Raw genomic sequence first — 27568 nt, forward strand, 5'->3', positions numbered from 1 at the left:
CTGGAACTTGCTCGGCCGCTGACGAGGAGGCCGCGCCGCTGCTTCGGGATTGGTAGCCGAGCTGTGAGTGTCGCGCATTTTCTGACGGTCCGGACAACATGGCGGCCGAGTGTGGTAGTGATTCACAGCTGAGAAGAAGAAGGCGCCGGGACCCGGAGGAACCGGAAAAAACGGAACTCAGCGCTCGAGAGCTGGCAGTGGCAATGCCTCAAGAGAACGAAGAAGAAAATGAAGAGCGCTGGGTTGGGCCTTTACCTGTAGAAGCAACATTGGCGAAGAAGAGGAAAGGTAGCTACAGAGACAGGCACAGGGCGAGATGAAATACTGGGTCCTCCGAGTGGGAGAGTTCAAACCAGACCCCAAAACGGAGGGTGTGTGATTGTGGGGATTTGTGTCGTCGGGCCAGAGGGTCGTCTTCTCACTTCTGGCCGTTTTCTACTCCGAAATAGTGATTTGGACAGAGTAAAGCGTCTTTTTAATAGTTATCTAACAATCTCTGGTTTGTTACAATAGAGGCTAAAGCTAACTTGCCATTACATAACGTGTTTGGCACCGCTCATTTAATCCGTACAGCTGTCGTATGAGGTTGGAAGTTTTAACCCCGTTTAGCAGATGTGGAAAAGAAAACTTTCTATTTCAGGTTTTTACTTGAAGACTGGTGGTAGTGTATTTGGCCATCCGGGAAGGTGGTGCCTATTTAGAGTCTTAAGGAATAGATAAGGATAATGGCAACCCACTCCAGTGTTCTTGCCTGGAGAATCCCAGGGACGGGGGAGCCTGGTGGGCTGCCGTCTATGTGGTCGCACAGAGTCGGACACGACTGAAGTGACTTAGCAGCTTAGCAAGGATAATTTAATTCCTGACTCCACCACTAATGAGTTTTCTGACAATTACAAAACTTTCCTGGATTACAAGTTTTTCATCCAAAAACCAAGATCTGTGGTTTTCAAAGCATACTCGTGAGATATCATGGCCGGAAGCATTTTGCCACTAGCGTGTAATAGTGACAAAATTTTATCAAATAAAAAGGGTGCACCAAAAAAGGGGGGAGATGTTGGTGAAAGGGTCACATTAAATTTTCTTATTTTTCAGGTTCTTTGGAATGTTTTCCTTAAACGTATAAGACCATTAAAATGTGATCTTTCTGAAAGCTCAAATCTTTAATTATTCTTCCAAGTGATTTCTGATTAGAACAATGTCCAAACTCCCTAATATAGCATGTAAAGGCCCTTGATATGATTCCTCCTTCAGCACATTCCATTACTTCCTCTCCCAAATCCTTGATCCTTCTTACTCTTTGTCCAAGCCATACTATAACACTAGAGAATGGGGCATGCCCTTTTACAACTGCGAATGTCTACGTGGGTGTCACAAGGTCTACCTGGAATAATTTTCCTCACCCACTTCACTTAACCTACTGTCGTTCAACCTTTAGCTCAGCTATTACTTTTTCTGGAAAACGTATGACTTTTCCAGTCTGGGCTGAGTTTCTAAAGTACATTGATCGTAAGTATGAGATGTATTGAAGAGTGACATTTTTATGGTTCCAAATTTTGAATACAATTTGGATCCAGATACAGCAAAATTTTACGTATCCAAATTTTGAAGAAGCTGCTTTTTTGAATATTGTTCTTTAACACTTAAAGTGAAGTTACCTTTTTTACTGCTAAGTCTTTTAAGTTAAATGTTTCCATAGCAATTGTTCCTCATTGCACTTGCTACATTTTTAAGTTGTATGTTTATTCATGTGATTCTCTGATGAATGTTTCTCTTCACTGTTAAGACTGTAAGCATATAAGAGCAAAGACCATGCCTATTTTGCTCCAGTGCTGGTTACGGTGCTTTCCATATAGCAGGTACAAAGTAAGTATTGAATGAATGAATATTACTATGTGTATGTTCACAATTATTTTCTTGCACTAGATATCAGGTCCCTTTTTGTGGAAATGAGTGGAAATGGAAAAGTCCGAAAATATCAAGGTGCTGATATTATTAGCATTAGGAAACAAAGAGCTTATAAACTTAATACAGTTGAGACAATGAGATGCTTATTCAAATTAATCAGTAGTGTATTCAGTTTGTAGAAAAAGTTGAAATTCAAAAAGATGTATGAAATGTTAGAAAAATATCACTGAAGATTTCATTTAAAAGGATAGGGTTTAAAACTTAGTAGAAATGGAACCATCCCCTTTAACATGTTCTTTGGACATTGGACTTCTGTACATATTTTCAGAAAGATACTATAAATGGTTCTATGGCTCTACCTTATATGGCTCTCTCTCTATATATATATTATATATTATATGGCTCTACCAATGATGGTTTTCTCAAGACAGTGTTAACTCTTCATGTCCATGTCCCTTGGAACCTAGTTTTTTTTTCAGTAAATATCTGTTCAACAAGTGAACTAACAGCAAAAGGAATATCCATCAGGATTAAATTTAGCTGTATATTACAGAAAAATCCAAATGACAATAAAGAAAAAAAAAATCCCAAAGTCCTAAAGTAGACAGTCTGAGATTGGTGTGGAGGCTCCAAAGGCTCTTCCTTCCTAGTTTTCTGCCCCAGCATCACTAGGATATGGACCTGGTGTTTGTCCTTGACGGTTATCTCCCAGTTTTAAACTGTCAGAAGGGGAAAGAAAGAACGGCACACTCTTGAGGGAGACTTCTTGACTGTTACACAACACTTCATTTTTATTTCATTGGTACTTAGTCAATCCTAACTGCAGAGAAGGTGAGGAAGATACTACAGCTAAATGTCAATATTCCCATGTAAAAATGGAAGTTCTGTTACTGAAAATGAAGAGAGACATAATTTGTTGAACACAACTTTGAGCTTGCTAAATAGCAGTGATGAAAAACCATGAAACGATCATGCTTAATTTACAAACTTTTTATGGGCATGTTTGGCCATCATTGGATTGTTTTTAGGTAACAAGTATGTCATTTTTTTACTAGTAAAATTTTATAGTTCATACCATGAAATATTTCCTCAGATTACCACTCTTAAAAATGTTTTGCCCTTCGAAAAAGTTCGAGAAGCACTCAGCTGGACGTTCTCTAGGATTTTCTCAGCTCCAGAAATCTAAGCATTTATTACGTTTACTCAAACCTAGTATCAGTGACTTCAAAGAGGATCATTGCCTTCAAGATAACTGAGATGTTCTGGATGGCCTCTGACCTCTTACTACTTATTTAAATTGGCAGTAATAATTGGATCTACATGGTTGGAAAGTTGGTTGTGATACTTTCATGAAACTTAAGGTTTTTCTCTTTTAATGGAACTTGTATATTAAGTCAGAGCCACTCAATCCTTAAGTTCTGGCACACAGTTAAGCATCTGTATAAAACCTGAGAATGATTCATGACCAAATAAACAAAGGTGCTATTCAGTACAATGAAATAATAAGTTACAACTGACAGACACTGGATATTTTTTCATTACGTGTGAATTGAGAGAAATTAAAATCTAAAAGAAAATACAAAATAGTATTTAGTTCCAGTTGTTAAAAATATTTTCCTTTACTTTTTTCCCTTAGTTCTAGAGTTTGAAAAAGTCTATCTTGATAATCTTCCCAGTGCATCCATGTATGAGCGCAGTTACATGCATAGAGATGTTATCACCCATGTGGTGTGCACCAAGTAAGTCTGTCTATATTTTTTTCTGAGAATTTATTGTTTTTTTTAAATACTTCAGTTTTGAGGTGAATTGTAGAAGTAGCTTTTCTGGAAATGTCAGAGAATCTTTAAAATAGGGTTTTGTAGAAGGAATAGTAATACTCTGCTCTTTGTTGAGCTCATATTATGTCTAGGTCCTGTATCAAGGCTTTTTCATTAATTGTCCCATTTATCTTAACAGTCTTAAAAGTAGTATTCATCTACATTTTATAGATAAGGAAACAGGTTTAGAGGGGTTTAAGTGGTAGTTGAGGCTGGAGAAAAAATGCGAGAAATCCCACAGTTTTCTATTTCTTGTATGGATTTTGAACCTGATTGGGAGAGTAACATCACATATGTGTATACGTGTGTCTATGTGTGTGTGTAAACTTCAAGATCACTGTGGTTGTGGTGAAATGAATGGATTCAAACACAGCAAGAATGGATACAGAGAAAGCAATTAGGAGGCTAATACAGTAATCATAGATGAATTAGGATGGTGGCTGAGATGATATTGGCAGTGAGTATGGAAAGAAGTAAATGATTTACTTTGCTGTTTGGATCAGTTTATTCTTGATCTCTTAGAGACAATTAAAAGATTTAAATTTTGACCAAATAATTAGCTCTTTTCCTAGTAGAAAGTTGTCAGTTAATAAGGCAGCATATAGGACTAGCTTTCTGTCACTCCAGGCTTCTTTGTTTAACCTAAGGCAGCAGACTATAATGGAAAGATTTTTGAAGATTTTATAGAAACCTAGTGTTTTGAAGTTAGGCAAACCCAATATTGAATGCTCTTCTCCAGCTACAGACCTGGGGCAAATACATTTAACATTTTTAAACTATTTCCTAATTTTTAAAAAGATGGTGAAAAATATTCACCTTATAGACTTTTTGTAAAGATGGTTATAACTAACATAATGTATGTAGAGTACTCAACATATAATAGCTTTCAACAAATGGTTTCTATTTTTATATAACTGATGAGAGGCTATACTGTACAAAATTTTGGTACTTAACCAAAATACCTTGGATAATATCTGAAACAAACTTACATTGAGTTGTGCTTTATATGTAAGTTGTATGTTGGGATTTAATTATTTATCACCTTCTGAAAGATAGTACATTTTCCCTGTGAAAAGACTGCCTGTAGGGTAATTTTAGCATTAAAGGACTCTATGATCTAGTGATTCCTTGTGAGACTTTTTTAATGTCAAGATTACCTCAATCCTGATCCTAGCTCTTAGATTTAAAATTAGTGCAGCATGGAACTCTTTTTAGTGCTCTGTGGTGACAAAGAGGGGAAGTATTGAACATGTTTACATATAGCTAATTCACTTTGCTGTACAGCAGAAACTAACACAACACAACTGGCATAAAGCAATTATACACCAGTAAAAAATAAATAAGATTAGTGCAGCGGTAGCTGTTATGATATCCAGAAAAGAGCTTCAAATTTTGCAATGTTATGTCTACCCTAATACAGTGATATGGTGGTTTGTATAAAGGAAGATTTTTTTTGTAATCTGTTATTTGAGAGTCCAAGATTCTCAGTAAATGATTGGCTTGGGGGCACAAAGTGATTTTTGCATCTGTTTTAGAAAGTAACTTCTATAATTTTTTATGCAGGACAGACTTTATTATTACTGCTAGTCACGATGGACATGTTAAATTCTGGAAAAAAATAGAAGAGGGAATTGAATTTGTTAAACATTTTCGTAGTCACCTAGGTAAGAATTTCACCTTTTTTTTGGCTCTCATTTCAACTGTATTAATTAAAATTTCTTTTTAAATTTTTTTTCCTTTTAATTATATCCATTTCTTTTATGTTTACTAGAATGTTTTGATTTGGTTTCTTTAAATAGGAGTTATTGAAAGTATTGCAATTAGCTCTGAGGGAGCTTTATTCTGTTCCGTGGGTGATGATAAAGCAATGAAGGTGTTTGATGTAGTGAACTTTGACATGATCAATATGCTGAAGCTTGGGTGAGTCTTTTTTAAAGTGTGTGTGTATATATATATATATTTTTTAACTTAGTGAAAGAATTCTTGAACTAAACTTCACCATTTCATAGGGATTTCTAAACAGAATATATTACCATTCCATTAAAAAATGTGCCTTTAGATTTTGCTTGGGAAAATTAAATATTATGAATCTTTGTTATGATATTGTTTGTGGGCTTCTGCTGTGAGTTTCGTCATTAATTACAACAGAAATGTCCAAGTAGCCCCATAACAAGGATTAATTATATCCATTTTATACTACTTAATAATTTAATGAGCATCCATCATGTCTAATTTACTGGCATTTAAATTAACTTCCTAGTCATGCTTATTTCAGTAATATAGCATTGTGTTTTTATAAGGCTTATGTGCATTTTTGGAATTGTTGGTGATTTTAAACTTTAAAGTATATTGATACCCAAACTATGTGGTTAGACTGTGCAGTAACAAAATTAAACAGAAGACCATGGGATGCGTAGCTTAAGCAACAGAAATATATTTTCTCACACTTCTCAGGTTCAGTTCAGCTCAGTTGCTCACTTGTGTCCGACTGTTTGTGACCCCATTGACTTCAGCACGCCAGGCTTCCCTGTCCATCACCAACTCCCAGAGCCCACTCAAACTCATGTCCATCAAGTCACTTATGCCATCCAACTATCTCATCCTCTGTCGTCCCGTTCTCCTCCTACCTTCAATCTTTCCCAGCATCTGAGTCTTTTCCGATGAGGAGATTGGAAAGTCCAAAAGTTTTGGAGGTGAAAAGTCCAAAATCAGTGTTCTAACAGTGTTTGTTTTCTGGTGAGGACTCTTATGGGTTTCACACTTTGTCCTCGTTAAGTACAGGGGAAAGAGGGGAATATTTTGCTCTTCCACTTCTTAGAAGGCCAAGGCCTGTTGGATTAGGGCCCCACCTTTCTGACCTCATTTAATTACCTCTTTAAAACCCTTTCTCCAGATACAGTAACTTTGGGGATGAGAGCTTCACCATGTGAATTGGAGGAAGGTAGGGATTAGAACTACACAATTCAGTATGTGACAGTACTTTTTTGGGAATTTCCTTCAAAACCAGTTTATGAACCACTAAAATAAGTTAGTCTCATTATTTATGATGAGCTTATTTTTTGACTACAAATAGAAATACCTACTGATATGTGTCATATTCCCAGCTTTGTTTCCCCCAGACTTTAGCTGTTTGTTTGTTTTTTAAATCAAATACATGTTGAACATTTGCCACCTTTGAAGGTTTTGAAAGAGAACAGGCATATCTTGTTCTATTGCACTTTGCACACACTGTTTTTGGTTTTTTTTTAACAAATAACAAGTTTGTGGCAACCCTGGATGGAGTAAGTCTGTACTCACCAATTTTTCCAACAGCATTTGCTCAGTTTGTGTCATTATTTCACATTTAGTAATAGTCATAATATTTCATTTTTCATTATTATATTTGTTATAGTGATCAGTGATCTTTGATGTTACTGTTACAAAAAGATTACAACTGGCTGAAGCCTCACATGATAATTGCATTTTTTAAGCAATAAAGTATTTTTAAATTAAGATATGTATGTATACATGTAATTTTTTTTTTTTTTTTTTTTACATGTAATTTTTTAGACATAATGTGATTGCACACTTCAGTAGAAATACAGGTGGTGTAAACAAACTTTTATTGTGCTCTGGGAAACCAAAGAAAATCTATATGGCTCACATTATTGCAATTTTCAATTTTTGTGATCTGGAACCAAACCTGCAACATCTCCAAGCTATGCTTGTGTCTTTATAGAAATTCTGAGTCCTCAAAAAGTTTTGAGCATTAGCTCTGTCACTGGAGAAACTGTAGCTTCTCAGACTGATGATTTTGAAGGAGACAACACACAATTGAATATATAAGTTTAGTATGTTGATTACATCTGTCCAATTCTTTTATACTTTATCAGGTAACATGTTCAAAGCTCATAGTATTAAGATCAAGCTACTGATAATGAGAGAGTGATATCAGAACATTTTTCTTTTGAGCAAAGCCATGACTAAAATATTTTGACCTTAAATATTTTAAGAATGGATTTGTAAATTATACTAACATGCTAACCTATTTAAAAGTAAGGTATACATAGACAGGGGCTTCCCAGGTGGAGCTAATGGTAAAGAACCTGCCTGCCAATGCAGGAGACATAAGAGATGCATGTCTGATCCCTGGGTAGAGGAGATCCCCTGGAGGACCTGGGCATGGCAGCCCACTCCAGTATTCTTGCTTGGAGAATCCCATGGACAGAGGAGCCTGGCAGGCTACAGTCACAACTGAAGTGACTTAGAATAGCACATACATAGAGAGAGACATCGAGATCCAAAACAAAACAAAAAATGCCTCAGAATATTTTAAGAACCAGGTCTGTTTCAGTTTCCTTGTAAACACTTGCTGTGTGAGTTCTCTTCCTGTGGTTTGATCAGTCCTCAGAAGTTATTATCATTCATTTATGAGGTCAGAAAGAGAAAAGTCAGTAACTTTTCCTATTCTTCCCCATTCTATTTCTCACTGCTACATTTGATCAAAGAATCTAAAACTGGCTGAATCACTGCAGGGACGTTTTTTAGTGATGGGAATGAGTAAGGATGCTTATGACTTGTTTTGGCCTCTTCTTATCCCCCTCAATTCTTTACTATTTTAGGTATTTCCCTGGACAGTGTGAGTGGATCTATTGCCCGGGGGATGCCATATCTTCAGTTGCTGCTTCTGAGAAAAGTACAGGAAAAATTTTCATTTATGATGGTCGAGGAGATAACCAGCCACTGCATATCTTTGACAAACTCCATACATCACCTCTTACTCAGATACGGCTAAACCCAGTTTACAAAGCTGTAGTGTCTTCTGACAAATCTGGAATGATTGAATACTGGACTGGTCCTCCTTATGAGTATAAATTCCCCAAAAATGTGAACTGGGAATATAAAACTGACACAGATTTATATGAATTTGCCAAGTGCAAGGCTTATCCAACCAGCATATGTTTTTCACCTGATGGGAAGAAATTAGCCACTATTGGTTCTGACAGAAAAGTTAGAATTTTCAGATTCTTAACTGGAAAACTCATGAGAGTCTTTGATGAATCACTAAGTGTAAGTGCCATATAAATTTAATCAGATTTTACTTTTCTGAAGATGTCTTTAGTTTGTGCTATTTCTTAAAAGATTTTTTTCTGGACATGGACATTTAGATTGATGATTAATTTGCTTATCACATTAAAGATACTGTTTGTCTGCTGTCTTATATTGTTACTCTTTAAAACTCTCTTCTCTAGGTTTATGATGTGATATTTTCTGAGCCAGTTTTTCTTATACTTATGTGGCTGTTTTTGTAGTTTTGTTGTTTGAAAGCTCATTCTTTTGAGATCCTTAAAACCCATGCTAGGCCTCCTTCTCTTATTCTTTTCACTCCTGCCTTCTATATGACTACTTAAAAATTTATTTCTCCAGCCTTCTATTATAAACAGACCTGTCCCTATCCTTTTATTTATTTATTTTTGCTATTTTCATGAATGGCACCAATATGTATCTGCTTGCACAAGCCAGAAATCTGAGTCATTTTTAACTGTTTTTCCTTACCCATCTGTTTAATTCATCATCAGTCCTGTCAGTTTTACTTTCTACATATACTTTAAATACATACATTTCCTTTTAGCACAGCTGTGACTACCCTAGCTCATAATCTGTTGCCTGGCCTATTGCATGGCCTACTCTCTGAATCTAGTCTAGCTTCTTCCTAACCTGTTATCCATGCTCCACCCAGAGGAATCTTTTAAAAATACATTATCTTATCATGTCATCCTTTGATTATTTCAGTGCCTACCTGTTATTTTTAGGAGCGAGACCAAAATCATGGCCTACCATATTGTACCCCTCCCTTCCACTTCAACCTGCTGAAATTCACCTCCCTCCCTGCCTCTACTGTACCCAGTCAGGCCTTCTTTCAGTTTCTTGACTACGTCTCCCACCACAGCACCTTTGCATATGCTGTCCCTCCTGCTTGGAGTGACCTCTAGTCCCATTAATCCTCATTCCTCCCCTTACATATTGAACTCATTGTTCAAATCTCAAAGAATCGTTTCCCCCAGTGATCTTCCACTATTCTTCCAGTCTCAGACTACTTATATTTTTTTAATGTGGTAGTGTATCACTGTTTATTTTCTTTTAGAATATTTGGTCTTATTATTTGATTAATGTGTATCACCCCTTCCCCCCAGTAGATTAAACTGCGTGTCATTTATGGTCCTGTATCTGTTGTGCTTGTGATTGAATTTCCAGCGCTAAGAATGATACCTGACACATAATTAACTGTTAACAAGAATTTATTGGGACTTTGCTAGTGGTTCAGTGGTTAAGACACAGCACTTCCATTGCAGGGGGGCATGCGTTCAATCCCTGGTTGGAGAATGAAGATCCTGAATGCCTTTTGGCATAGCCAAAAAACGGGGAAGAAAAAAAGTATTTATTAGAGCGTATAGCTGTAGAATGAGTTTTTATACATGCAAAGATAATTGGTTTTGTGGATATTTGAGTCTCATCATGTTTCCATCTTGTGGTTCTCTAACTGCTATGGGTATGTTGAATTCTCCAAAAGTCTGTGGGTCAAATCTTTGTAACAATAGTGTTTATTGTACAACAGTGTCAATTCTATAGTCTTTGTAGCCACCAGTTTATAATAGATTCCTTGCATTAAGTACTTCAAAAATGCTGTCACCTTATTAGAGATGTGGTAAGAAGTTGGGGGAATTAGCTGCCTGAAGGAATATGAATCCAGACAAAAGGGAAGGTTTGTATGCTAGTCAAATTATCCTCATAACTCATTTTCTTATTGGAAGAATATAACTTTCCATTATGCTTTTGGGAAAAGGAGAAACCTTGTGATGTTTTCTTTAATGGTGGCTTCAACTTAACTATAATTTTAAAACTCTTCACAATTTGCAATTCTTCCTAGATTCCTTAAGAAAACAAATCTATTCTCTGGATACAAATCATTTAACACATATACTCTGAGCTGTTGAATTCACTCTATTTCATTATTGTCTTTAATATTTGTTGAAATTATAGGATTATTGTGATAAGATCAGTAGCAAAGTATAGGACAGAAGTTGAGATTCAGGATAAGGGAGTTTGCCCCCCCCCCAAAAAAAAGAGGGGGTGTAAATGCCAATTAATTTAGTAATAATGCTAGTGACTAGTTAGTTAATGACTGGTATCTCCTAGTTCCATGTTAAGGGTTCTAACTAGTTAAAAGTCCTAGTTTAATAGACAAATTTAATTGGATGGTGTGAAGTTGTATCTTTTGGTATTTTATTAATCAGGAGTACTGCATATGGCCATACAGAGATGATGAGATGGTAAGAGATGCAGCTATTAAAGCTAGAATATTGTAAAAAACACCAATACAGTATATTAATGCATATATATGGAATTTAGAAAGACAGTAATAACGATCCTATATGCAAGGCAGCAGAAGAGACACAGGTGTAAAGAACAGACTTGGACTCTGTGGGAGAAGGTGAGGGTGGGATGATTTGAGAGAATAGCATTGAAACATGTATATTACCATATGTGAAATAGATGACCAGTCCAAGTTTGATGCGTGAAGCAAGGCACTCAAAGCTGGTGCTCTGGGACAACCCAGAGGGATGGGATGGGGAGGTGGGAGGGGGGGTTCAAGATGGGGGGACACATACACCTGTGGCTGATTGATGTCAATATATGAGAAAAACCACCACAATATTGTAAAGTAATTATCCTCCAATTAAATTAATTTTTTAAAAGATACTAATGTGCTTGAAAGGTTAGATTAGCATTTATTACTTTTACATGGTCAGATCACCATCTATAAACTTTATTTCTTGAAAATGAATCTTCTTTCTGGCAAAATAGTCAAGGCTCCCATACTACAAAAATGTAGTCTAGCATCTAGGCTATTTCTGGCAAATGAGTAAAGCAATAACAGTTCAGAGACTGGCAACAAGAAACCCTAATGTTGTTCCCTAACACGTATACCTCCTTTTCATTTCTGGAGTTACGTATATTGTTGTTCTTTCCACATCTAGAAAAACCAGAGATTTTGTTAATACAAGCATGAAAAAAAGTAGTAGATGGGACATAAGCCTGACTGACCTCTTTTCATTCGCAATCTAGCCACTTTTGATTTCTGCAGTTTTATGCCCTAAATGTTGGGGAAACTGAATGTAAAGATCACATCTTTGGGGAGGCTGGTAGTGTGACTGTACATAGTAACTAAGATATGACCATTATCTTGAAAGTTGTATATTAAATATCTAAAGAAAAGTAAACCAAATATCCAAACTAAAGGGCACTCATAAAATTTATCCATCCTAAATCACATTTACCTAATGATAATTAAATATATAGTGATGCTCCAAAACAACTTGAAACATTTTCTGAAATATGAAATTGTTATAAGTTAGTGAAATCATAAAAAATAAAATCGAGTGCTTGTTAAATGGCAGGTCCATGATCCTGGAACAAGGTCTCACAGTCCGTATCTGCATTGTGCAGCTTAATAGCCACTAGCCACATAGGGTTGCTGAACACTTGGCATGTGACTAGTCCAAATTGAGCTGGACTAAAAGTGTAAAATACACACTGGACTTCAAAGACTTAATATAAGAAGGAAAAAACATCAGTTTTTAAATATTGCTTAATATTTTAAGGTCTTTATTTTGCTTTTTTGTATTATTGATTTTGCTTAATGTCTTTTGATAATATTTTAGATATATTGGGTTGAATAAAAGATTAATTTCTTGTTCATTTTTACTTCATTTAACACAGCTACTAAAAATGATTGAATTTTGTAATTCAGTTCCTGCTTATAGTGTTTATAGAGTACTCCTTAAGAAGATATATAAGCACATAAACTGTCAGTGGCTATTAATGGACACTCTGCTTTTATTTAAATTCTCCTTCCCTTTATCATGTAACATTATTTTTGTTAATAAGTGGTTTGTTTCCTAGATGTTTACTGAACTGCAGCAGATGAGGCAACAGCTACCAGACATGGAATTTGGTCGACGGATGGCTGTAGAACGTGAATTGGAGAAGGTGGATGCAGTAAGATTAATAAATATAGTTTTTGATGAAACTGGACACTTCGTGCTGTATGGAACAATGCTGGGCATTAAAGTTATAAACGTAGAAACAAACCGGTAAGCTTTAATATCACATATGCTTTTTAAAAATTTACTTCTAAAGGACCATTTCCTCCTTTGGGGAAACAATGGGAGTTTTGTTTGTTCCAAGACAAGTGGAATGGTCCCAGATGTCTAAACTTAACCAAATGTTTTGACTGGATTTTTCTGTGGTCTTTTGGTTGTTTATAATCTTATGTAAAGTTTCCACTCATGTTTGTTAAAGAAATGGAAGAAAGATATGCATAGTTTCAAGTTGTTGTGTTTTTTTTTTTTAACAAGTTTCAGTCTGTCTTTTGTTTATTGATTTAAATTAGCCCATTTCATGTTAAATGTTGCCAAATATTTTAACCACAGAATTCAGCATTACATCCTGCTAGACATAAAATCAGAAGTTAAAATGCATGAAACCACAATAAGCCTTTTGTACAAACAGCCCATTTGGTCTTAGAACAAAATTGCTATAATCAGATACTATCACTGAATGTAAATGAAAAGAACTTAAAGTATATTTAAAGGAAAACAGTCTTGTACTGTACATTTTCACATATAAACAAATTTATATTGTAGTTCTTGGCAATACAGAATCTTTGAAGGCTTGAAGAAAGATTAAAATGATAGGGATAGGTTAAAACTGTTTAAATGAATTATTTTTTTTAATCTGAAAATTATAAATACCTACCAATTTAAAATAACTTTTTGGGGGGAGTGGGAGAGGCAGAAAAATACTTTTTAAAAATATTTTACTGGTTATTTTGTACAAAAGTAAAAGATAGTTGAATTCTAGCTTTTATCTGCAAAGTTGGTATAATTGGAGTTAATCCTGATAATTTTATTATATGTATTTTCCAGGTGTGTGCGGATCTTAGGCAAGCAAGAAAATATTAGAGTGATGCAATTGGCTTTGTTCCAGGGAATAGCCAAAAAACATCGTGCTGCAACTACTATAGAAATGAAAGCTTCTGAAAACCCTGTTCTTCAGAATATTCAAGCTGACCCAACAATAGTCTGTACATCCTTCAAAAAGAATAGATTTTATATGGTATGTGGAAGTATCAATACCAGGAGATAGTCTTTAATGTTTCTTCCAGTTTGATTGGAGTTTTATTTTTTTAACTTGTGCTTTCAACTGAAGAGAATGTTGCCCATAATAGCAGACTTTCTAAACAACCAGAATACCATCTTATAACATTAGTATTGTAGAATCTTTAACTAGGGTTTGTTTAAGTATTTCTGTACTGTTTTACATCAGGTTTTGAACTAGTTTTCAACCTAGCTTCTACAACTTGTGTTGTCTAAGACAATAGGAAGTAAGTGGCTGTGGTAATAATTGCATCCAAAATTGATTTTCCTGTGGGCTTTTAAAAATTCTTCTGTTTTAGTATTATTCACCTTTTACTCTTCAACATTTCCTTCCCTAGATACAAATCTTTTTTCACCTTTTGATTCCATTGTAATGATGCTACCGTGGTATATATTCCTGAGAGATTTTTTTTTTTTCTGGAAATTAAAAGTACTTTGCATGTTAAGTAAGATTGGGCTCAAAATCAAACTACTAAGCCATCTAGGAGTAACACTGTTCTAATATTGTTCAGTCAAGCAGAAAAATCTGAAGTGTAGAGACCTCTGTGTCTGTATCTGTCTTTCATGCTTAGAGACTTTCTAAAACCCAGGTGTGATGATTTTTTTTGCCTAAAATCCTTAAATGACTCCCCATCTGTCTATATTAACTGCTCTCCTAGTTTATCTTTCTTCATTTTTAGTTCATTGGCTATACTGAACTTGATCCCATTTGCAGGACTTGATGTTATTTTTACTTGGTGGTGTTTCCACAGGTTATTCCTTCTGTCAGCCACAAACCTCTCCCCAGTTCCTCTTCATATTTCAGATCCCAGCTTGGAAGCCTTCCCCTGACATCAAGTCTGGAATAGGTGTGCCTGCTTGTGTACATGTCACACTTTTTGGAATAATTTAGTTATTTTCAGGAGGTGGGGAGGGGTCCTTTACACTGTCTTCTCTTCCTCAAGATAATATAAAATCCATAAATACAGAGCACTATGTTTTCTTCACATACCAAACTCCACAGAGTTTGGTGAATTGTCTGACCCATTATAGTATACTCATTCATTTGTCTGACAATTTACAAGCAGCTGTGATGCTTTAAAGGTTACCAGCGTTTGGTAAATGTGCGAAATAGCAGTTTATCTACTCCAGGATTTTTCCTTTAGCCTAAAATGGGATATATTCTTTTAAGATAAGAATTTTGCTTATAAACTTTCAAATTCAGTGCTAAAGATTTATTAATATATGTTAAAGAAAAATACTTTTTCTTGTTATTACCTATAATTGTTTGAAGGTAAAAAGAAATCATAAAAGACAGTTCTTAATATACACTAAATTTAATTTTCCATCCACTTTATTTAAAAATTGTCTTTCCCTAGAGTTTATGTTTGTTGATTAAACCATACATGTTCCTTAGAAACTCTGAAGAAATAGAAAAATAAAAAATTAAGTCACTCACTGAGTATTTATACTGCTAATATTTTCATGAATTATTAGATATACATATTCTTAAAACTTAAATGGTATTCATATATGCAAATTTTATATCCCTTTTTTCAAATCCAGTACCATAAAATAAAAGTAAGATTGTATAAAATTTGAACTTTAATAGTTCTATATGTGAACTAAATCAAGATAATTTTTAAAATTCATATAATAGTGAAACAGACATGTCATTCTTTGGTAACTGGAGAATAATATGCTAAAGCAGTGACATCCTGGCTTAGTTGTTCCTTTATCTGGAATTGATCCAAGTAGACCAAGGACTGACATAGGCAAAACAGAGTCTGGGCACTAGACTGACCTTCCTGGAGCTCATCCACTTTCCCAGGGAAAGAAGATTTCTGCTTACTGAGAGTGAAATAAAACAAATAGGCCTTTAGAAGTCCAGAATTTTAACAACTGAAAGTTTTTTTCTCAATTTTCTGTAGACCTTGAGGATCCTGAGATTTCTGCTTCACTCACAATGTACTGTACATCCTTTCTTCCAAGCTTCAAGGTTTAGATAGATCAGATGGGACTCTGTAAAAAAAAAAAAAAGAGGAGGTCAAGGTCCACTGCTGACTCATCTTTGAATCCTCATCCTACCAGCACCAGGTCCTGTTCATAGTAATAACAATTATTAATATATATATATTGCCTTCTGTGTCAGGCACTATTCTCTAAACATTTTATATCCTTCATTTAATCTTCATATCAGGTATCATTTTGAGGTAGTTATTATCATCTTTTATGAGTAAGGAAATGAAAGTAATGAATTTACTTCCCCAAAGTCATATAACTAGTTAAGTGGCAAATTACAATTCAAACCCAGGCAATCTAAATAGTGAAAAGTAAGCAATAGATGGCAGGTTAGGTAGGACATACTAGAAGGCAGAAGCAGAGAGCTACCTCAAAACTGCCTATTTTTAAATGGGTACTCAAAAAATTTTTCACCAAAAAAGAAATTAAATTCCATTTGAAATCATTCATCTTCATCATATGAATTTTCTCATTAGGCAAATGTAGAAATTTAGCTGCCTTGCATGTCCTATGATTGGAAGCAATTCCTGAAATAAGCATTTATTCTGATGTAAATTCTTAGTTTCCTCAAATACTTCATTAGAAATGTAATTTTCTTGTTCATAAATGTTAAACAGATGAAAAATTTAATTGATTTACTCACTTTTTATTTTCTTCGTTGAGTTTACTAAACGAGAACCAGAAGATACAAAAAGTGCAGACTCTGACCGAGATGTTTTTAATGAGAAACCTTCTAAAGAAGAAGTCATGGCAGCTACTCAAGCTGAGGGACCTAAACGAGTTTCAGATAGTGCCATTATCCACACAAGCATGGGAGATATTCACATCAAACTCTTCCCTGTTGAGTATGTACTGTTTCTGTTATCTCAAATAAATACCAGTGTAAATGTATATATTTGAAGAAACTGCAACGTCTTGTTATTTTGACTTAAGGTATTTTGAAAAATTGAACTGTTAGATAAAGCATCTTTCTAAGCTCTCTGATAATTGTTGCATTAGAAAATGTGAAAATTTTATACATACATAAATATATTTCACAGGTTTATTATTATGAGGACAAAATATAGTAGATATGACAGTGCTGAATATATAGATTGACATACAAATATATATTATCACTACCATCAACTACACATGCCAACTATAGGTTTTGTGGCTCACTTGTTACTACTGGCTTTCCTCTAAAATCTTTAAGGGGAGGATAATTATTTTTCCTTCCTGACATTTGAGTTTGCAGAATGAACATACAATACCAAATACAATGCAGTACGACTGATTATTCTTGATCCAACAGAAGACCTCTTGTACAGTGCCTTGATTTAAAAGTACTTTGTTATTTTGATATGAATGTTTTATGTCCAACCAGACAAAACACCTGGACTCTCTCATTTTAAGTATTCAGAACCCATGCATCCACTAAGCCAACTCCCTGATGTGGTTGGTACAAGATTCTCTTGATTCTGCCATTCTCAGCATTGGGAGCTATTATATGATAATACACAGTATTAAATCATTTCATGAGATTAGTTAATATTATTTAGAAAGTGTATCTGAGTGTGTGACTATCATTTAAAGTTTATTAAATTTAGTAGCTATCATAGCAGTGAATAAGTTCTTGGTCAGGAAATGTCATCATACTATAACATTGTTTTTATAATAAAATTACCTTTCCCAGGAACTATGTACAGTGGGTTAATGTGCTGTGGTTATATTTTTAAAAAATACTAAATGACTTTGGAACCTAAATACTCTCAAATTCAAGTAAAATAAGCAGTTGTGATCTAAAGATGGTATGTTATATAAACTATAAGAACAGGATACTGCCTATATGCCCTATCAACTCTTGCTTCTGCTGAGATCAGAAGAAATTATGAAAAAAAAGACTGCCCTGAAACATTCAGAAGATTCTGAAAATACCATTGGGAAGCCTAACTACAAAGAAAACTTTCCTAACATGCTCCATTAAATTTTCATATTTTTAATATACATCTTACTAGGTGCCCTAAGACCGTGGAAAATTTCTGTGTTCACAGCAGAAATGGTTATTATAATGGACACACATTTCACCGCATAATTAAGGTAAGTTATGCAAATTTTATATGATTTAAGGAAAAGTATGTCATTGTATAACAAGAGGTTTAGAACCTAAGGAATCTCATTCACACTTAGCATTTTATTAGGAATAGGAAAAATGGACTATGGAAGTCACAAGAATAATGGATGATCATGAAAATCATATATAAAATCAAGGATAGGAACAGTAGCAGGGTAGCCTTTTCAGAAACACTGCAGCAGTTTTTGTCAGCAGTTAAAGCAAAGGATCAGGTAATGAGTAAAGAGTCTTGCTGAGATAAAATCAGTAGCCAAGGTAACCTGTTTTTAGTGACTAGATAAGGTCTAGATCTAGAAGATTAAATTAGAAGAGCCGTGTTGCCACTTTTATCTGTGAAAACTACCACTAATACCTGATGAACAGAATGAATTCAGGCCAGGATTTTGTTGAGCAACATTCCATGAAATGTATGGAGCAGTGAGGTAGTTCTTGATTACTGGCAGGTCAGAAATGGCAGAAGAAATGTCAGAAGGAAAAATTAGATTTCAGATTTCTGAAGGAATTAGTGAAGTGACTGACTAGGACATTCAGAGTGTCTAGGGAAAGGGGAGAGAAAAGAGTGGGCCAATTATGTAAGACCTAATGCATTAAACAAGATCCTAAAACTTATCTACACTATTAATTGGCTTTAATTAGATTATTGAGTGAGATAGTGCCTATCTATAAATGAAAGACCTTTACATTTTTGTTTCCATCATTGAGATAAGGTGGCAGTTACGCAATGAAAATACATAATCTAAAGTATAACCAAGGGTTTACTTTAAAATCAGTTTCTAGAGTGACTTAATATTAAGATTTTATTGAATATAAAGCACTCTTGACAAACATACGACTCCAAAGCATACATGTATGTAATGTGTGTAATACTACTTTGTCTACTTTCTGTTAAGGGCTTCATGATTCAGACAGGAGATCCAACAGGTACTGGTATGGGAGGAGAAAGTATATGGGGAGGAGAATTTGAAGATGAATTTCATTCAACATTACGACATGACAGACCATATACACTCAGCATGGCCAATGCTGGATCGAATACTAATGGATCCCAGTTTTTCATAACAGTAGTACCAACAGTAAGTAGAACATGCATGTGTGTGTGCTAAGTCGCTTCAGTCATGTTTGACAGGTCGATGGACCGTAGCCTGCCAGGCCCCTCTGTCCATGGGATTCTCCAGTCAAGAGTACTGGAGTGGGTTGCCATGCTTCCTCCAGGGGATCGTCCCAACTCAGGGATCATCCCAACTCAGGGATCGAACCCGTGTCTCTTATCTCTCCTGCATTGACAGGCAGTTTCTTTTCTACTTGCGCCACCTGGGAGGCATTTTCCAGGTGAATTTAAGCCAAAGATTCATAGGCTTTGATCTAAGAGAGTGAATTAAGTGGAAAAGAGAGCTTTATTATTCTCTATTATTTATATATGCTAGGATATAAAAATGAAAACAATTTAGAAAGGAAAATGGAAAATTACCTAACAATTAAGACTTTATAATCAGTACTTTTGTAATTCAGGCCAATAAATAATAATAAATTATTAAATAATTTATTATTTACAATAAATAAATAAAGCTGAGTTTAAGTCAGCTTTGCACTATTTCTTGGACAATCCAAAACAAATTATTCTACCTCTGGGCTTGTTTCCTCATCTTCAGAATAGTAGGGTGAGAGTATAAGAATTCCCGATTTTAATACAGTTTTTCCCACATTTTTCTCTCTGAAATCAGAATGCATTTTCCAGCTCCCTTTCATCTAAATGATGCAGATATTAAACATTAAGCTTTTTTTATTTTTTATTATAACATGGAACTACTCTTAAAAGCTTCTAAGTGAAAATATATCTTTTAAATTATATTTTAAAATGAAGCCAAAGTTTCTTTTTAATCAGTGACACTGTAGCTTTGATGAAATACATGTAAGAATATCTAGCTCTGTTGCTATGCAGTTCTACAAAATTATAAAAACTCTTTATTTTTTAGAATTAAAGAAAACAATTGATAACTACTGTCTGTCTGCCAGGTACATGATCTCATGTAATATTCACAATACTTCTAGTATCATTATGAAAGTGTTAGTCCCTCAGTCATGTGTGACTCTTTGCAACCCCATGGAATGTTGCTCATCAGGCTCCCCTATCCATGGGATTCTCCAGGCAGGAATACTGGAGTGGTTTGCCATTTCCTTCTCCAGGAGATCTTCCCCACTCAGGGATCAAGCCATGGTCTCCTGCATTGCAGGCAGATTCTTTACCTTCTGAGCCACCAGGGAAGCAAGTTTTAAAAACATAGATGAGGAAACAGTGAGACCTGATGAACTTGCCAAAGGTCAAGTAAGTAGCAGAGCCAGAGTCTGAACTCCTATCTCTGATGCCAGAGCACATGCTGCCTAAAGTATTCCAGACTGCTTCTTGTGCAGGTAAGGTTACTGCAAAGAAACTTACCTTTAGCAAACATCTCCCAGCTCCCTTTGATCTAAAAGATGCAGATATTAAATATTTAACTATGCTTTTTTATTTTTATTATAACATGGAAACTACTCTTAAAAGCTGCTAAATGAAAATAATCTTTGTTATATTTTTAAATGAAGCCAAAGTTTAATTCTTTTTAATTTGCTCATCCAGAGGGTGTGATTTAAGAATTAAGGGTTTACCAAGATTTTCTGTTTGTCCTCCAACACAGCCTTGGCTTGATAATAAGCACACAGTGTTTGGACGAGTGACTAAAGGAATGGAAGTCGTACAAAGGATCTCCAACGTCAAAGTCAATCCCAAAACAGATAAGCCCTATGAGGATGTCAGCATCATAAATATTACTGTTAAGTAAAATAGATTTGTCTCATTGTCTATATAAATAAAAATACACATACATTAAACACAGGATTATTTTACATAAGGAAGCTCAAGCTTTGCTGAATGTACAAATCATGTTTCAGGAATTCAGTATTATATTTGTGTATTTTTCATTAAAGGCGATTTTTTAAAAGCTCTGCCTTTGAGTTTTCTTGCAGTATTTCTCATCCTAAGAGGTGATAGACTCATGGACTAAAACTCAGGCAAATAGCACTCTTTATACATAATTTCTCAAGAGTCTTAAAAACCATATTAAATAATGAGAATGGTATGCATTTGTTCCTCAGCTTTTTAAAGATATGCCAAATAGTCTGCCCTCAAATGTTTAAGAAACATGTTTTCTTAGATCTTAATCTTAATAAAGGGCATCTTTGGTGATGTAACATTTCCTTTTTTACAAGGTTTGTCTTTCAAGCCAAATAGTTTTGTCTTTTGAGCACTCAGTCAGTTCAGTCGCTCAGTTGTATCCAACTGTTTCTGATCCCATGGACTGCAGTACACCAGGCTTCCCTGTCCATCACAAACTCCTGGAGATTGCTCAGACTCATGTCCATCAAGTTGGTGATACCACTCAACCATCTCCTCCTCTGTCGTCCCCTTCTCCTGCCTTCAATCTTTGCCAGCATCAGGGTCTTTTCCAATGAGTCAGTTCTTTGCATCAGGTGGCCAAAGGACTGAAGCTTCAGCTTCAGCATCAGTCCTAATGAATATTCAGGACTGATTTCCTTTAGGACTAACAGGTTTGATCTCTTTGCAGTCCAAGGGACTCTCAAGAGTCTAAGTAAGTAGTAAGCAAAACTTCAATAAATAGGGAGTTCCTCTGGTCAAAAGTGTTAAATTCCTGAATAGTTATGAAATATTCTTCAAATAAAAGAATCAGAATAAATGAATACCTGAGTCCATGGTTTTATATAATAGTTCATTTACTATTTTCACATCATTTTTCTAATGTAGCTAAACAGTTTTTGTCTTCAGGTTATAGTATCTCATCTTACAAAATATATGATCAAAAAAATATACACTGAGTAAAAATGTTAACATCTAACAAGGGAGAGATTAGTAGAAATTAGAGCAATATGAGTTTAAGTCTTAAACTGATTTCTTCATTCACCCTCATAAATTACTCCGTAACTATTCAGAATCACTGCTTCTACTTTCCAGATAAACTCTTTAAGAACTTACAAGAGGAACATGTTCAACAGACCTGTTTAGGAAATTCACATTCTCATGCTTTATATCTAAGCTTGTATTTTTCCTTCTACCGATCAGCAGGAATATTTCCTTTACCCATTGTGTACCAACTGATGGAAGAATATGCCTTAACTGTAATATTGTGTCCTCCTTGTAAAAAGAACTAAAACCGGGACACAAAATGACACTTTTCACTATGACATTTATCTTTTTTCCCTAATTTTAGGTGTTTAGACTTATCTATCAATTCATTCGTAAAAGCTTAATCCTAAATTTCGGGTAATAACTGCCAACAAGTGGTGGTGGTGATGCCTCATCCTCCCCAAAATACAATTATTTTTGCTTTGAGGGGAAATCATGTTTGATTAATGAATTTTTCCATTCCATGTCACAAATTGACCATAATCAGTAGACCTAAAAAACATACATTGCCATATGTCTATTTTAAAGCATGTTTTAAACTATTAGCAAGATACTAATACTTACTCATTAGTCCTTTTCATTTATTACTCTTTATAGGGAAAAGTATAGCTATTTTCTTCCTTATTACCTCCTTGGAAATTGAGAAGTATCTCAATGTTACATAAAAAGTCTTTCTTTTAGCAATATTAGCTCATAACGAGGTTTCCCAAGGCCTTTTCTGAAAACAGCTATTTAAAATATGATATTCTGTGTGAAACAAATTTAATTTTTAAAGCAATTATTTCACTTTAGTCAGTGCAGAATTTTAGCTCTCCTTTAAAAAACACTACAGTTTTAATACACATTTAAATGTCACTTAAGTTGCAAATAAAAAGTAACATTTCTAAATTTTTAATAAACTATCTCAATTTGACATTCAAGTCAATCCCTATCCCATTTTGTTTCTCTTAACCACAGCACAAATATGACTTTAATTGGTTACTAGCAATACTACTATATAGATGATTCAGGATGATTCAAGAATTTTTAGAAAGATGATAGGATTTCTTTAAAGTGATCTTAACATTTTATTGCTATCCATACTGATGATTTGTATAATGTAAATAATGGCTTGTGGTGATTATAAAGCATTCCAGAATTACAGACCAAGACTATACACTTGAAAAACCTGCTTGACATAAACTATACAATAGTATTTAGCTTAATACAGAAATTCAGTGCCAGGAGGCAAATCCAAATAGACTGTATTTAAAAACCTCTGAAGTTTGACATTTCCCAGAGGGAACTAGAGCAGTTTTGCTAATAATTAGTGAAAGTACAACCAGAGATAGAAAATAAGAGCCTGAAAAAAACTTCTTGAAAAAATAATAAATACTACTACTAGATACATTATAATCAGGTCTAAGCATAATTTTTAAATTGTGTTGTAGAAATATGCTAGGAATGTGATTTAAAAGTCAAGCAAAACAGGTAAAATAAATTTACAGAAGAAAGCAAGTTTACACATTAGTGTTAAGACTGTTTTTGAATTACCTAGTAGACAAAACAGTTCAAGGGTTCACAGGCAAATGTAACACTTTTATTTTTCACAGTTACTGCAATCAAATATTAATTTAATTCAAAAGTATTATATGCACAAACTACACTTGTAACAGCATGACCTTTTACTTGAAAAATAATGAAATATTACATTATTACTTATTTACACACTGCCCATAACTGACAGATTTTTTTAATGCTTTGTTTTCTAAAAGTTTTGTTTTTAAACAAAATATATTTGAAGAGACTGAACCAAAACAGTGCTACCCAGAAGTCACATCTTGTCATCAGCCATCATAAGGATTTAACTTCATCCTAAAGTATGTGCTCAGTCATGCCTGACTCTTTGTGACCCTATGGACAGTAGCCCACCAGGCTCCTCTGTCCATGGGATTCTCCAGGCAAGAACACTGGAGTGGGATGCCATTCCCATCTCCAGGGGATCTTCCTAACCCAGGGACTGAACCCGTGTCTCCTACAATGGCATGTAGATTCTTTATCAAAGAGCCCTCTGGGAAACACTTCATCTAAAGTATAAAGAACATTAAAAAAAAAAACCTATAAAACCGAATCTAGGTATTTTTAAATATAAAATTAGACTGCCATAATAAGGGAGTTTCCTTAAAAAATGAAAAACAGGAGAGAACACACACTTTAATTTTTTTACTCACAACCCTGTAATAAATGTGATATAAATTTTTTACACATTTCTTCTTTTCCTTTCATAGACATGTTTCTCTCAAAAAACCTCTTAAGGCCTTGTCATGAAAATCCTTGATCACATTTTATTGTTTAAATAAATGCACTTATTTTGGGAAAACATTTTAAGGTAATTATTTCCACTGCTTAAATAACTTCTCTTGAGGTAGAGGTAATTTCTACTTAGATCTCTACCTTTTATGTAAGACCAACACTGGCTTCTGTGTGTAACTTACTACGTTTTACCTATAGTCATTCTCCTTAAAGATGCAGTATTATTTTAAAAAAACACACTACTAGGTACTTTAAATTGAAAAATAGAAGGACAAATTTAGAACTCTGACCTTGGAAATAATATATCCAGGTTCAGCTCTGCAAATCAGTCTTTTCACAAGTGAAGATCAACTAGAATATAACTGACTTTCACAGTTTTTTATTAATTGTTCTTCAGTGTAGTACTGCTCTGGTATCAGGCCTAGTAGGATTACATTTCATTCTAACTCACTGGGTTTTATACAAAAGGCTTTAAGAGAGCTTTAATAAAATACTGTATAAAATATTAATCTTCTATAGCTTATAGTTCTTAGCATTAAAGATGTTCTGTTATACTGAACATTAAAGTAATCCTATTACCCAAAGATGCAGTTTGGATTTTATTTCATTAAGTCACTGCCTTTTTTGCTACTGAATACTGCCAAAATCCAGTGAAAAGGCAAGTTAAGAAGCCATGCTTCACTTGCTTCATACAGAGGTTCAACAGAACCTCTGGTTCACTAGACACTTGGTTGGCTATCCTTCCTTTGAGTGAATAAACCTTCACCTGGTCTTTCACTGTGACTACTTACTTCCCAATGCTGAATCGAATACTAATGGATCCCAGTTTTTCATAACAGTAGTACCAACAGTAAGTAGAACGTGCATGTATGTGTGCTAAATAATCTGTGCGTACACGTGTAATCTGAAAAACTTAACAAATGTATGTTTAAAAAAAAATGTATACCCAGTAAATCCCCATTTAATCCAATTTAATCTGCTCAATCAGCTATTTAAATTTTACTAGTTTTTTAAAAGTAATATTGTACTGAATTCCCAATCCAAGATTCCTTTTATATTAATATATACATTGTAAATTAACTTTCAGATGTAGAATTTCTTACATCATATTATGTGCAAAATAACTCTTAACCACAAAACTTTAAACTGCTACATTTAAAATCAGGCAACGTCCAACACTCCAGCAGCCACAAGCTGGCGTGAGAGCCAGTCCAATCCTTCATACAGTCCCATACCACTTCGAGCATCACAGCCCTGAATATACCAGCTTCGGCCACAGCACAATTTATGGAGACTAAGAAGTTCAGTGATTTCTTCTACTGACAGAGCTCCAGCAACATCCTAAAAGATACATACACATTAAAAAAAAGTTTCATAAGTCTATGAAAATTAGCATTTTTGTAATTATTGCTATATACAATTCTGCTGGTATCACTTGAAAGTGAAAGTGAAGTCGCTTAGTCGTGTCTGACTCTTTGCAACTCCAGGCTCCTCTGTCCATGGGATTTTCTAGGCAAGAGTACTGGAGTGGGTTGCCATTTCCTTCTCCAGGGAATCTTCCCCACCCAGGGATCAAACCCAGGTCTCCCGCATTGTAGACAGATGCTTTACCATCTGAGCCACCAGGGAAGTCCCTGGTATCATTTTAACAGAAGCCTAAATTCAACTTTCAATAATCATTCAGAGATTAATGAGAATAGAAAAAGAATTGTTTTGGTTATAACAGTTTGTAAGAACAGTCTTTAAAAAAAAAATATTTGGCTGCATCAGCTCACAGGATCGTCATTGTGTCATGTGGGATCCTTCGTTGTAGCACATGGACTCTAGTTCTGGCACACAGTTTTAGCTGCTCCACAGCATGGGGGATCTTAGTTCCCCAACCAGGCATCGAACCAGCATCCCCTGCACTGCAAGCCAGATTCTTAACCACTGGACCACCAGGCAATATTCTTGCAATGAAATCAATGAAGGCTCTACCCCCTGAATAAAAAATACTGCCCATGTCATTATAAGGCATCTACTTAAAAGGAAATTAATACACATGTATCATAAGAAATGGCTCTTATGTAGGGTTCATAAAGAGTTTATTAAACTCTCCCAAGGAATTCTCTGACAGTCCGGTGGTTAGGACTCAATGCTTTCACTGCCAGGGACCCAGGTTCAGTCCCTAGTCAGGGAACTAAGATCCTGCAAGCTGTGCAGCAAGGCCAACAACAACAAAAAACTCTCCAAACAGCCCTGAATACCCTTCTTCCCAGAAGCAACCAACAGTAACAACTGCTTTCATATTTTTCCAGAAAACTTCCAGGCACACTCATGTAAATGAACAGTACACACTCTAGTTTTTTTTTTTAACACATATATTGAAAAATAAAGATACATTTCCATTATCAGAACAAGCAGAAAAAACTTCCCACCAGTATTTTTAACTTCTATATTGCATTCCACTGTAGGTGTAACATCGGAGAAGGCAATGGCACCCCACTCCAGTACTCTTGCCTGGAAAATCCCATGGACGGAGGAGCCTGGTGGGCTGCAGTCCATGGGATCGCTAAGAGTCGGGCATGACTGAGCGAATTCACTTTCACTTTTCACTTTCATGCACTGGAGAAGGAAATGGCAACCCACTCCAGTTTCTTGCCTGGAGAATCCCAGGGACGTCGGAGCCTGATGGGCTGCCGTCTATGGGGTCACACAGAGTCGGACACGACTGAAGTGACTTAGTAGCAGCAGCAGCAATAGGTGTAACATAATTTTCTTAACCAGTCTTATACTGAATATTTAAATTGAAAATATGTGCTTATGTGCTATTACATACATATGCACATGGATATAAACATATTTTTAAATACATACACTTGCAAAATTATCTCTAAGACAACCTTAGGATATCTGTCTTCAGAATACATTACTAGAGATTTACAGGGTAAAAGGGTATATGCATCGAAACCTTTGACAAAGTACTGCCATATTGCCCTCCAAGAAAATGTCTCACATTAATAACCACACCAGCAGTGTATCCTGCCTAGGATTATCAAACATTTTCATCTTTAACAAGATGATAAGTAGAAAATGGTATTTCACTCTGCCTTATTTGCATATCTTTAATCATAATGTGAAGTGTATCAGCTCTTAATAGCTTGCCTTTTTTCCAAATTAAGGGGAAAATCCTTACTGTCTATCCAACTCTTCCTTCTTATGACATCTAAGCCACTTTATTGCACTAAAAAAAAAGCATTCTTATCCTCCTAGAAGCTGTCTCAAAATTTAAGAAACTTCAGCTGCC

General features: G+C 35.0%; 2 protein-coding genes across 6 annotated transcripts in view; one reads left to right on the forward strand and one right to left on the reverse strand.

The window, feature by feature from the left end:
• The first annotated feature begins 29 nt into the window (after positions 1–29).
• On the forward strand, positions 30–25357 carry PPWD1 (peptidylprolyl isomerase domain and WD repeat containing 1). Of its 3 annotated transcripts, none has more exons than XM_040262606.1 (11): positions 30–288; positions 3542–3644; positions 5286–5386; positions 5522–5642; positions 8324–8771; positions 12666–12856; positions 13691–13880; positions 16586–16767; positions 17920–18001; positions 18926–19119; positions 25144–25357. In XM_040262606.1, the coding sequence occupies exons 1-11, from the start codon at positions 99–101 to the stop codon at positions 25160–25162; spliced, it is 1821 nt and encodes a 606-aa protein (XP_040118540.1). In that variant the 5' UTR covers positions 30–98; the 3' UTR covers positions 25163–25357. The 3 variants fall into 3 exon arrangements, with proteins under 3 accessions (XP_040118540.1, XP_040118539.1, XP_040118541.1); XM_040262605.1 differs by lacking the exon at positions 25144–25357 and adding an exon at positions 20708–21015 and having other exon boundaries at positions 18926–19108; XM_040262607.1 differs by lacking the exons at positions 30–288; positions 25144–25357 and adding an exon at positions 20708–21014 and having other exon boundaries at positions 3593–3644; positions 5286–5308; positions 5596–5642; positions 18926–19108.
• TRIM23 (tripartite motif containing 23) overlaps positions 22801–27568 on the reverse strand; it is a 37239-nt gene continuing 32471 nt past the window's right edge. For 2 of the 3 annotated variants that reach the window (XM_040262609.1, XM_040262610.1), the window contains one exon: positions 23038–25623. In XM_040262609.1, the coding sequence (XP_040118543.1) occupies positions 25444–25623 (180 nt within the window). In that variant the 3' untranslated portion in view covers positions 23038–25443. Of the gene's footprint in view, positions 25624–27568 lie in introns of all 3 variants that reach the window. The other variant, XM_040262608.1, reaches the window with a different exon arrangement.

This window comes from Oryx dammah, unplaced genomic scaffold (assembly GCF_014754425.2).
Source record: "Oryx dammah isolate SB20612 unplaced genomic scaffold, SCBI_Odam_1.1 HiC_scaffold_20, whole genome shotgun sequence".
Lineage (NCBI taxonomy): Eukaryota > Metazoa > Chordata > Mammalia > Artiodactyla > Bovidae > Oryx > Oryx dammah.

Coding starts and splice junctions, on each gene's coding strand:
- PPWD1 (XM_040262605.1), top strand. CDS start 99: ATGGCGGCCGAGTGTGGTAGTGATTCACAGCTGAGAAGAAGAAGGCGC. Junction 289..3,541: donor ATTGGCGAAGAAGAGGAAAG/GTAGCTACAGAG, acceptor TTTTTCCCTTAG/TTCTAGAGTTTGAAAAAGTC. Junction 12,857..13,690: donor ATAAACGTAGAAACAAACCG/GTAAGCTTTAAT, acceptor TGTATTTTCCAG/GTGTGTGCGGATCTTAGGCA.